This window comes from Oncorhynchus mykiss, chromosome 7, assembly GCF_057628025.1.
Source record: "Oncorhynchus mykiss isolate SJ-2025 chromosome 7, ASM5762802v1, whole genome shotgun sequence".
NCBI classification, from domain to species: domain Eukaryota; kingdom Metazoa; phylum Chordata; class Actinopteri; order Salmoniformes; family Salmonidae; genus Oncorhynchus; species Oncorhynchus mykiss.
The window spans coordinates 34,500,025-34,512,696 of NC_143028.1; the positions used below are offsets into that span (position 1 = coordinate 34,500,025).

Consider the following 12,672-nt stretch of genomic DNA (forward strand, 5'->3'; position numbering starts at 1 on the left):
ATTGAATTTGTGATTTCATCAAAGTTGAATTTTTATAGTAATTTATTTGAATCTGCATTTTCATTGGATGTTGGCCAGCTGGGACGCTAGCTTCCCACATATCCCAGAGGTTAACACTTTTTTGGTTATTACATGATTCCATATGTGTTATTTCATAGTTTTGATGTCTTCACTATTATTCTACAATGTAGAAAATAGTAAAAATAAAGAAAAACCCTTGAATGAGAAGTGTGTCCAAACTTCTGACTGGTACTGTATATATTTCAAGAGACAATTTTTTTTCCATCTTCGTAACATTGCAAAATCTGAAACTTCTTGTTTAAAAACGATGCAGAAAATCTAATCCATCCTTTTGTCACTTCTAGATTAGACTACTGCAATGTACTACTCTCCGGCTACCCGGATAAAACACTGAATTAACTTCAGCTAGTGCTAAATAAGGCAGCTAGAATCTTGACTAGAATACATGAATGGTATCATATTAGCTCCCCTCTCTCCACTGGGATGATATGCCTCTGGCCCTATTACAGGGGCTGAGTCACTGGCTTGCTAGTGCAATCCCATGCTGTCCCTAGGAAGTGTGCATCCGGTCGTGCCAGGCTCTGTTCGCTATACTAGCCTTGAGTTGTGTTATATCCTGTCTGGTTGGAAATGTCCGAGGGTATCACCGGATGCGGCCACAGTGTCCCCCGATCCCCTCCGTCTCAGTATCTATGCTGTAATAGTCTATATGCCAGTCTAATAACTCTCTCTTTCTCTCCCCCTCTCTACTGCCTGGCCTGATGACTCTTGTCTGTCCCCATGCATAGTCTACCTGGCCATGCTGCTGCTCCAGTTTCTGCTGTCCGGCCTGTGGCTATGGAACCCTGACCTGTTCACCGGATAAGCTACCTTATCCCGGACCTACTGTTTCGACAATCTCTATATCGCACTTAATGTCTCGACCTTTGAATGATCGACTATGAAAAGTCAACTGACATTTACTACTGAGGTGCTGACCTGTTGCACCCTCTACAACAACTCTGATTATTATTTGACCCTGCCGGTCATCTATGAACATTTGAACATCTTGAAGAATGATCTGGCCTTAATGGCCCTGTACACTTATAATCTCCACCGGGCACAGCCAGAAGAGGACAGGCCACTCCTCACAGCCTGGTTCCTAGGTTCCTGCCTTTCTAGGGAGTTTTTCCTAGCCACCGAGCTTCTACATCTGCACAGCTCTGACACACACACACACACACTTACTCCACCAGACGTGCCACCAGAGGCCTTTACACAGTCCACAAATCCAGAACAAATTAAAGAAAGCGTACAGTATTATATAGAGCCATTATTGCATGGAACTCCCTTCCATCTCGTATTGCTCAAATGAACAACAAACCTGTTTTAAAAAAAAACTAAGCAACACCTCACGGCACAACGCCTCTCCCCTGTTTGACCTAGATATTGTGTGTATGTATTGATATGTCGGCTATGTGTACCATTTAAAAAAAATGTGATGTAGTTCTGTCCTTGAGCTGTTCTTGTCTATTCATGTTCTGTATTATGTCATGTTTCATGTTTTGTGTGGACCCCAGGAAGAGTGGCTGCTGCCTTCACAACAGCTAATGGGGATCCTAAGAAAATACCAAATTGCTTGCTCTTTGAGGTTTTAGGCTGGGTTTCTGCATAAGCACTTTGTGTCATCTGCTGATGTATAAAGGGCTTTATGAATACATTTGATTTATTGGTTGGTTGAGAGGTTTATCGGTCTATAAACTTACTTTCAAACAGCTCTTACACTAAAAGGCCAATATCATTTTCACAATTTCACTCCAACCTCATAGGGTGGAAATATATTTTAAAACACAGGTGAATCACATTTTTGACTGCACTGGGCCTTCAATAATCAGCTGCTCAGCCCGTAGCTCCTCTCCAGAACTAGGAGTGAGGAACCCCGGTACCGTATGGCACACACTATCCTGTCCCCACCTTGCAAGACTGGCGGTGCATGTTGAAGGTGACCACAATGCCGTCGTTGAGGTCTCGACCGCTGCGGTCCACCAGGTACTCTGCCAGGCGAGACGTGAGGTAGGTCTTGCCGGTGCCGCTGGGCCCAGACATGATGAGGCGGCGGTGCTTCAGCAGCAGGCTGATGTAGTGTTGGGTCATGGGCTTGGGGATGAGGGTCTCAAACACCAGGCTGTCCACACACTTCTCCTTCAGACCTGCAGGACGCAGAGTTCAAACGTTAAGTGTTCGGAAGCTTTATTGTCTGTTCAGGGTAAACACACAGAATTAAATGTAACACTAGAATGGACACAAAAAAAATTGTCCATCTTGGCCCGGAATTATAGGGATTATATGGGTAAACATTTCAAACAGCATTTCTTTGATAACACATAGACAGGTCAGGTACAAGGATTGGTAGGGGTGTAGGGTGTTCCAAACAGCCCTCCATTCAGCTGCCCACAGAGACATACTGTACATGAAGTTAAACCAGGGAGTAGTTAAATCAGGGAGTGTGTGTTCTGCTTAACGATTTACCGCATCACATGTCTCCCTTCATAAACAACTTGGAGTGCAGAAAGAATGTTCTGTAAATAACTCCCAGATCAAGAGCAAGGAGTATGTGCTCCTCCTCTTCCCTCTCCATACCTTCTCCCCCCTACCTCCTCCATGCCCTTACCCTACAGTGTGACATATCACCACCCACATTTATAGGGTGTGTGTGTGTGTGTGTGTGTGTGTGTGTGTGTGTGTGTGTGTGTTTTGTGTGTGTGTGAGGCCTGGGCCAGTTGGGTCGGACTGCCTGAGCTGTCTGACACACAAGCTGCAGCGGGATCATGTTCCTCTGAACCCTCGATTGCACTCCCCTGCTTCTTTCCCACCCTGGCCTACGGCATTCCTGCTTAGCCAGGTGGAACAGACAGCCTACCCAGCCTGCACCTCTTCATTGATTTAAAAACACAAATGGGGTTCTAACTGATATGGATTACCCTGAAATGGATCTATGTACACTACTGTTCTAAGGAAATGCGCTCTAAAAAAAAAAAACGACATCAAACCAAGAAAGCTAATCTGCTAATGGCCTGTCTGAGTGTGTGTTTTCCTCTGGAACTTAGCAAGTAGAGAGCTGTAGACACCACAAATCAGTCTCAACCTGGCCCTAACCTCTCCGCTACAGGGTGCCAGTAGCAGCAGTCATCAGAATTGTTAAAATCTTTAACAAACTATTCTAATAAATGCAACAGTTCGACAATGGATGAAGATATTCCAAAATGTTTATTTAGGATCCTTCAGATATTGACTGAATTGTCTTTGTTTTCTATGTTCTATGTTTTCCTCTGGATCTCCTAGGGGACGGAGGGAAGCCACACATTCTCTTATATAGCAAGTAGGGAGCGGTATAGTGTCATTCAGAGTTAGAAAGTTGATTGTATTAAAACACGTCTGACAATGTAAATGTACTTCTAATCCGTCTGTCTGCATAAGACATGGCATAGTGGGGTGTAGTGAGATACCCCTTTGTTGGATGGGACATTTCTCGCCAATTATCTTGAAACGTATACTTAAAAAACAACAGAAAAATCAACCAATCCTCCATCCGTATCACAATGGGAAGGTCAAATGCTTTGGAGGCTTGCCTCTGAAGCTAAGCAGGGTTGGTCCTGGATGGGAGACCAGATGCTGCTAAAAGTGATGTTGGAGGGTCAGTAGTATGCACTCCTTCCTCTAGTCTAAAACAAATATCCCGATGCCCCAGGACAGTGACTGGGGACATTGCCCTGTGTAGGGGACCTGACTCTCTGTGGTCACTAAAGATCCCATGGAACTTATCGTAAGAGTAGAGGTTTTAACCCTGCTGTCCTGGCTAAATTTCCAATCTGACCACCATTTTTTTCTAATCAATTTTGAATTCAGGCAGTAACACAACAACATGTGGAATAAGTCAAGGGGTATAAATACTTTCTGAAGGCACTGTAGACACCACAAATCTTAGCCCAAAGTCAGCTCTCTGCTACAGGGTGCCAGGGGTCAGAGAGAGGTCAAAGACAGGGGCGCGATAGAGTTGAATCAATAACGAGACAAACAGAAGGACTTATGAGACTTCACAGCAGGGTTGGTGTCAATTCCATTTAAATGCCAGTCAATTCAGAAAGTAAACCATTGAACATCATTTGAATGGTCAGTCTACTTCCTGAATTGAAATGGATTTGAACCCAAGCCTGCTTCACAGCCAATCATCCATCCTACTTAATATTCTACATCATATCTTAGTATGGAACATAACAAGCAGTCCAAATATCTGGTTAACGTCCACAGCATGGGTCATAAATCATGATATATCTAAATAAAACATTCCTTTCATCATTGTTCAGTGCGGAACGGGAGATCTGAAGAGAGTGGACAGAAATTCCCAGAGCAGACGAAAGGAGGCGAATGTCAGTTAGACCAAACATACACGGTCTCACGGCCAAAAAAACATGTGCTACAATGACCTTTGGGGTGAACATTAACTCCATTGACTGTTGACCCCAAATATATCTAACACAAGCTAGACACGAGCTGTCTTTTACAATCGATGATCAAAGAAATGGAACGGGAAAAAACTAACTTGCTGTGATAATCAGTTAATAGTACATTAACAAATACCCTCTCCCTCAGAGAAATATTTGTCTACATCAGAAATGAAACTGCAGATTGTAGCTAACTTTTATAACAAGTTTTTTGATCGTCACATTAAATAGATACAGTGATAAAGGGCATCCTTGTATTACATACTGGCCCTAAATAATGGTATATTTCCAGAAAATGACCATTGTTCATAATTATACCATTATGATCCTAGTCAGGTACTGACCTTTGAGTGTGACAGTGATGCTGCTGGGCCCTTTGGAGACACAGCGTGAGGGCTGGCTCTCTGGCAGCTCCCCTCCCAGCACCCTCCTGATGTGGTTCATACTGTAGCTGTAGACAGAGTCTGTAGTAAGGCCCAGGCTGGAGGTGGGGTCCACCTTGGCTATGTACACCTGGGGAGAGGAGAGAAGGGGGAGGCGAGGAGACAGGGGAGAGGAGATGAGTGGGGGCAGGGGAGAGGAAACATGGGAGATGACAGGGGAGAGGAGAAGAGACAGGGAAGAGCAGAGGAGGGGAGGCAGAGGAGGGGAGAGGAGATTAGAGGAGCATTAGTGGTGTTGGGGAAAAGCAGACTGAGAACTTACAGATACAGATTAAACTCTAGCCAAAACCATGTCCTAACTGAGAAGAAAAGTGGCCCTGTATTTATGCGTGTTCTGTTTGTAGACATAACCCTACACAGAACCCTACACCCTACCTTGTCATTTAAGTTTAAACAAATAACATTTTTAGGGTACATTTGCATCAACAATATATCCACCTTTGAATGTAAACGTGCTTTCTCACAGTCGAGGTGCCTGTTGAGACTCACCTTAAAAGCCTGGCCAACAGCCGAGTCCAGCATAGGCCAGTCCATTCTGCCGTTAACCCTCACAGTTCCGATGAAGAAGTCCTGCTGTTTCACCTCCTGTTGAACGAGGACAGGAGCAGTGGAGAGGTTAAACGGTTCACCATCATGCTCATACATAAATCATGAATCGTATAAATAGACTCACATCTTTGAAGACGCGCAGATTGGCCACGCGAACCACCACTCTCACGCGAGTGTCGTCCCTGGGAGCGGGGAGGCTTACGGTGTCTGTCTGGAACACGTCTGTTTCGAGAGAGAGAGAGAGAGAGAGAGAGAGAGAGAGAGAGAGAGAGAGAGAATGGTATGGGTGGTAGTCAGCCGGAGAGACACTGGGTCAAGGAGTAATCTAATGAGTGTCCTACATGCATGTCATAGTTACATGTCAAACACATAAACGTGGGTACACAATGTCCTTGTGTTCTGTTAGACAGTTGTATGTTTACTTATCACTGAGTTATGACCCTTTCACCCTGCACACTAAGGAGGGTTATTTAGCTGAAATGCTTCATGATAATTATCCCTTGTCTCCTTGAATTCATGAAATTCAGTCTTAAGACTTGTTGAGTGATGACTGCGTTCCTCTAGTTACTGACGCCAGGCCTCACCAGAGGGGCTGCCCTCTCCCAGACTCATGCTGAAGGTCTTGGTCAGAGACATGGCAACAGATTGGCGTGGCGAGGCGGTGCCGAGTGATGCCAGGCCGGAGGACTGGGAGGTGGAGGTGGAAGGACCGCCTGTCTTCAACTGGTCATTCTCTGCCTTCAGGTTCTCCACTGTCATCTGTAGGCAGGAACACACCGTGTAGGATTAGGGTGATACTTACATAGCTACTTAATGAGGGGACTCCTGTAGGGCCGTAATGGGGTCAGGGTCAGAGTTCAAACCGCACAAACCAGTTATAGGTTTGTGCGGTTTGACCTCTGACCCTGACCCCCTCACGTTACAGTAGACGTTACATTGGGTAACACAAAGACACGCAGACACATGCAGGCATTCTCACACACCTCGCAAACACACAAGAGTCCAAACACACAAGAGTCCCGCTCACAGGATGGAATTTGCAACACATTGCAACACAACATTGTAAAAAAATGTTTTTAAAGATCTCGATTTAAAAAGTTTTCGACGCAATATCATTCTGAACCGTGGGTGTCCGACCCGTTGCAGGACCTCTAACACACACACACACACACACACACACACACACACACACACACACACACACACACACACACACACACACACACACACACACACACACACACACACACACACACACACACACACACACACCTGCATGTTGTTCATGGCCTCCTGAAGCTGCTCCAGCTGGTGGGCGGAGCTAAGGGCCTCCAAGCGGATGTCTGTCAGCTTCCTCTCCTTCTCCCAGAGGGCCGAGCGCAGCGTGGTCACCACCTTCTCATCCTCCGGGGGCTCCTCGCCTCCTTCGCACAGTCTGGAGAAGAAGAGAAGAACACACCTTGCTTAGACTGAAAAGAGGTGGCAGGTACCACCTCAATTGCACTGAACTCTGTGATAGAGATGAATAAGAGAGATAACGGTACATGACATTCATACACGTGCCCTTTGGTGCCCATTTGAAATATGTTTCTTAAGGAAGCAAAACATGATTCAGACTGGAGGGGCACCAGAGGAATTGACCATACCCAGAGGAAGACGCAGAGACAGAGGACCTCATCATGGAAATGTCCCCATTTCCATCTCCCTCCCCATCCCCATCCCTGTCCACGTGGTGGATGGGGATTTTAGGAGAGGAGGGTGCCGAGGAGTCTGGTGTGGCGATCTCCTCGATGTCGGCGTATGACGCCGAGAGCTTGGACCCCTTCTTACTGAACGCCTTGTTAAAGGAACTCCTCAGCTACACAGAGAAATACATAGACAGCAGAGGTGAGAATTGAAGACTGGTGGGGCAACCAGAGAGAAGCACAATGAACACGTACAGTGTTGTGACTCCTGTAACCATCCCTGTATTTCTTGATGCATTCGACCTTTGATGTGTCTCAAACGGCACCCTTCCCCCCTGTATAGTGCACTACTATAGGGGGAAAGGGTGTTATTTGACACGCACAGCTATTCTTCATCAAAATCACAGCAGGGTTCTTTTTGTGTTTATTTGGAAGTTATTACTCGGCTTTGATTTGGACACTTGAATATATAGCCAGTAGAAAGAAAGAAAAAACAGGCTGTCCTCAAAATCCCCAACTCTCCCGACCCCTATGTTGGTGTCCTCTTTTTTCTTTGGTGAAGCAGGGTAATGTGAGACCGGTGTTGTCCTCTATTCTGTGGTGAAGCGGGGGTAAATGTGAGAACCCAAGGCTAATCGAGGGCGGAGGTAAATTTCATAAAGAATTCCAGTCAACTCAAAAAAGTAAACCAAATTCCAAATCCAAATTGTCCCAACTGAAAAGCATTGAATAGAATTGGAATTCCAGGTCTACTTCCTGAATTGACTGGAATTGAAATGGAATTTACCCTAACCCTGCAGAACACTAGTCATGGGACGCAGTCCTATGGACGCAGTCCACGCAACATAACCTAGCAGATTAGTCTGTAGGGAACAGAGCACATAGAAATAAGCATCTGGCGATGAGACAGAGACGTTCACTAGACTTATGTTCACTAAGTTATGTCCAATGAGGAGGAAGGAAGAGAGAAAAGAACTGCCCCATGGTGGAAAAAGCCGCGAGCGTTGTACAGACCGTACAGATTTGAGTTGTTGCAAGAATCATGACTAAATGATTTTTGTGTTTATGTTCACTTTGTTCACAGTAGAACCCTATACGAGGAATTATCCACATTTCTTAAGTGTCTGTACTGTCTGTACAGTTTAAACAAAGGGAGTGCTATGATTCGACAATACATACGCTTTAAAAAAAAAGAATTGTGTTGAGTTTGACGTTTTGTCGTGATATGTCAAATATGAGGACTGCTGTACCACAACAAAACAACAGGAAATGGCTGGGGTGACTATATCACAAAAAAATGTTTATTTTGTCCTCTGGCAAAAAAAAAATGTCACTGTCATTCACTAACTTTCAGACAAGCTTTGCACGAAGTCAAAACTTCTCGGGACACTAAACAAAACAGAATTTGAAAACAACATTTGCCGTCGTCTGATGATCCAATTTACTTTGTCATTTCTGAATCATGTATCTGCCTGATACTGTATTTACTGTAAATGGTATACATAAAAATGTATGCTACCGTAAAGTACAGTTAGTGAATGAAGTGGATCTGGCTAGGTTTAATATGTGATGAAAAACCACACAGCTTTTCCAAATACCTAACAAGTATGACTCATCAGTGCAGGGAGGGAGAGGGGGGGGGGGGCGGGGGCTTGGGGCTCTTACAATATCCACTACTCACCTCAAAGACCTGAATAAAATACAGTAGCAGGGAAGCATGAGAAAGAGATCAGAGAGGAGTCATACTTCATATCAGATTTGGAGAGAGAGAGAGAGTGAGAACCCACACATGCAGGAGCACAGACACAGAGCGAGTGGCTGGATGGTTTCTCTCCTTTCAATGCAAAACATAAATTAGGATTCTAAAATGTAGCAATCCTATTCTATGCCAATCTCATAACTTCATGATGTTGCTATTTTATAAGCTCTTTAGAATGTTTCAGTTGGTTTATAGCTCGTGTAAAACATGTTATGTGGAGTTTATGAATGCTTGATGAATACATACATTAGCTAGATCACATAAAGTGAAGTAAAGTTACCCACTTTGCTTGTTACTAGCCAGTCCAGTGGTAAACTCTTGGTATAGTGAACTCCAGGAACTCAAATTGTAGGTTTTCGCAACGTTGGACACCAATAGGCCGATCAAATCCCATTGATCCAAAAATCCAGACCGTTTTGACAAGACAGTACCACTGCCCTGACCCTAGTTAAAGGGTTCTCTCATAGAACCAGAAATCCAATTAGAATCCTGACTCTAATTCCTTATTATATTTAGACGGTTCTGTGCCCTCACCCAGCTCTTCTTCTTCTTCTTGGCCTCCTGCTCCTTCAGACTGCCCATGCTGGAGTGGCTGGTGATGCTGTTCAGGCTGGAGATGCTCTCAGAAGAGTTCTGCCTCTTCATCTGCAGCTCTGGAGAGACAAGAGGAGCTAGTGAGGGGGAGTGAAGAGAGAGAAAAACCGTTCTAGAGAAGAGAAGAGGAGCTTGTGAGGGCGGTGAAAAAGAGAAAACCTGGTCTGGAGAAGAGAGGGAATGGTCAAAGGGATTATATTGAAAGAACGTTAGACCATTGGTTGGCTCCATACCTTTGGGAGGGATGTCAGGGTTGCTGAGGGCCACATGGATTATATCCTGTGCCTCTGTGTTCTTCGTCTTCAGAATCTCTATGGTCTCCTTCAGATCAGTCAGCTCAGAGTCCTACAAGGAAACAGGACCAGTACATTACAACTGTCTGTTGCCTCTAGGGTTGCAGAATTCTGGTAACTTTCCCCAAATTCCCAGGTTTTCCAGAAATCCTGGTTGGAAGATTCCCGGAAGCAGGAAATCGGAGAATCCTCTAACCAAGATTTCTGGGAAAACCTGGGAATTTTGTGGAAGTTACAGGAATTTTGCAATCTTACTCTGATGTTGAGAGAGGACTCCCTACTGTATATCTTCTGTGCTAATGTACCCCGTTGAGCAGCTGACAGCAGTCCTACATGGGGGGACTGACTCTGGTGTGCCTATGGTGTCTCAGACCTGAAGGATTGTGCTGAGTGGCTGGTGAAAACAAGACCTTAGCACCATGTAAACTTTTGACCTAGATTTAATTTCCTGTCCTCCTGACAGTCTTTGTCCTCTGCTCTCCAACAGCATGATACAGTTAGACGATGCCAGGGCTTTGGGGTGGTCATGCGGCAAACGCTCAAGGGCATGTTGTGGTCCAGGATGTTAGCCTTGACTGTCAAAACACACTGAGGAGATCAGACTCTGTCTACACTCTACACTCACTTTGCGCTCAGCCTTCTCATATAACAAAAGTCAAATTGGTTCATTTGTTTGAAAAACTATTGGATAAACATGAATTCTCCAGATGCATTTTTTTGATGAAATTCTCACAACTTGAAGCTCTGTTTGTTAACAACTAATTATGGTGAACTGGAAAGAGCGCTGAATGATAAACATATCTTATGGACATTTATTTGACGTTGATTGGAAATAGCTGGACAGTAAATGAATAGCGCAGAACTCTGCTCCATTGAAGATTTGGAAAATAATCCCCCCCCCCCTCATCGTGGAAGGATGTAAGAGAGGGCAGAATAATGCAGCTGCATTTACCGGTACCTTCTGCTCCTGGCTGACCGACAGGCTCTGCAGACGTGACGTCATCAGTTGCAGGCTCTGCTCGAACGCTGCTACCAAATTAGCCTTGAGAGAGAGAGAGAGAGACAGAGAGAGAGAGACAGAGAGAGAACACAGAGATGAGTCACTGCCGTTTAGAGGCCACAGGCACCACAGGCTCACTGCACATCAAGCAAATGGCTTTCTCCATCTGCCAGGAGGAGGGAGGGGTGAAGGGATGGACAGCTGTGGAGGATGAAAGGACGGGAGGAGAGGAGGGTGGGGTGTGAGTGAGTGAGTGGTGACTGGAGTATGGCACTGGGGCACAGGCCTCTCCAACCCGATGTAGCATGGGAGACCGTTCTGAACCCTCACAGTAGTGAATGTGACTCTAATGTAATAGAGTAACAATAAACCTCAGCCGTTTTAACTTATATGGTATGTGTATGCATCTTGTAACAAGGCTACCATCTTTACATTCTCTTACATTTCAACATGAGCTACTGTTTACATGGCAATTGTAAAGTACAGAGGCTTATTTAAAACTAAAACTATAGATATGCCATCATCCACATGATTCAAGGTAGGTGTCGAGGCCTGGCTGGCGTCGCCACACGGCGCCTAAAACAGGAACCTCAGCACCAGGTCAGCCTGTTAGCCTGCGGAACGGCATGGACGGTCAGAGAGAGAGAGAGAGAGTCATGCGACAGCGAAGGACGGAGGAGGGGATCTGGAAGCAACAGACAGTCCAACAAACCTGGCCTAGCTGCTACACCCAGTATCCAGAGGTGTGGGTCAGCGGCCAGCAGGCAGGGGGCAGCAAAGAGTCCAGAACCAGCGGTCAATACAGCCAACAGTGGAGGAGAGAGGGACAGTGGCGTTAGGCCGGGATCACACTCCTCGCATGCACCCACACATACAGTATGTGCACGTGCACACACACATGAACGCACACGTACATCCACACACACACACAGACACGCAACCTAGACACACACACAGACATTGGGCCAGAGAGCTAATTACAGTAATAATAAATTACAGTTAATAGCGACATCGTACAATTTATCACATAATAAAGAGACAATAATCCAGTGCGTAATGGATGAAGCAAAATTATAATTTTTCCTACTGTGTAGGTTTTTATCAATTGTTTTATAAATACTGTTTATGCATGTATTAACACTGAACCAAGGTCTGTGGTCATATCACACTCAATCATGCAGTAGCAGTAACACACTCAGGTTAGAGGGTTAGACCGGGTTAAAGGGTATTGCCAATGGACAGTGTTAGTACTGTAGTGGACTCGACTTTCTTTGCTTAAACAGCGTGCAATATAGTCATCAAGTGCAGTTCCTGAAAAGAGCTTTGGTTTTAGATTGGTCGACACCTCCCAAGATGTCATGTCTCTTTCAGCATGAACATACAGAGTACATGGCAGTCAGTCACTCACTCTCGTAACACATCAAATATATGTAGCATCTAGTGGCCGGATTGTTAGGCTGAGGTGTGAGAAGCAGGGGCAGGGAGGGCGGGGAGGGTGATGGGGTGAGGGGCGTATGGGGTGGGGAGGTATAGTGCAGAGAGAATAAAAGGGGTTGTGGCAGTACAGGGGAGAGAGAAGAGATTGTTGGGGGTGCAGCGTTGATGGTTTACCCCCTGTGGGCCCAGCCTGGCCTCAGAACTATACGCAACATACTTTACGTATTTCTGAGTACCTCCAAGATGTATGATACCTACTAATGGTCTAGTTACTTTAGACAGAAACGAAAGTAGAGAGGTTGCTTGGGGAGGATAGGCGAGCGTGATCCGTGACCGCCTAGCAATCCAAAGGTTGTGTGTTCCGAGTCGCGTCGGGGACAACGGTAGCATTTTTGCTAAGCCTTCCCCTA

The 12,672-nt window shown here is 45.4% G+C and overlaps 1 protein-coding gene across 30 annotated transcripts in view; it reads right to left on the reverse strand.

Annotated features, from left to right (window-relative positions):
• LOC110527741 (neuron navigator 1) overlaps positions 1-12,672 on the reverse strand; it is a 138,195-nt gene that overhangs the window by 14,161 nt on the left and 111,362 nt on the right. For 16 of the 30 annotated variants that reach the window (XM_036983233.2, XM_090240752.1, XM_090240746.1 and 13 more), the window contains 10 exons: positions 10,784-10,867; positions 9,766-9,877; positions 9,473-9,591; positions 7,141-7,352; positions 6,767-6,929; positions 6,079-6,253; positions 5,619-5,716; positions 5,435-5,530; positions 4,847-5,015; positions 1,975-2,210 (listed from right to left, as the gene is read on the reverse strand). In XM_036983233.2, the coding sequence (XP_036839128.2) occupies positions 1,975-2,210; positions 4,847-5,015; positions 5,435-5,530; positions 5,619-5,716; positions 6,079-6,253; positions 6,767-6,929; positions 7,141-7,352; positions 9,473-9,591; positions 9,766-9,877; positions 10,784-10,867 (1,464 nt within the window). Of the gene's footprint in view, positions 1-1,974; positions 2,211-4,846; positions 5,016-5,434; positions 5,531-5,618; positions 5,717-6,078; positions 6,254-6,766; positions 6,930-7,140; positions 7,353-9,472; positions 9,592-9,765; positions 9,878-10,777; positions 10,868-12,672 lie in introns of all 30 variants that reach the window. The other 14 variants (XM_090240756.1, XM_090240755.1, XM_090240754.1 and 11 more) reach the window with 1 other exon arrangement.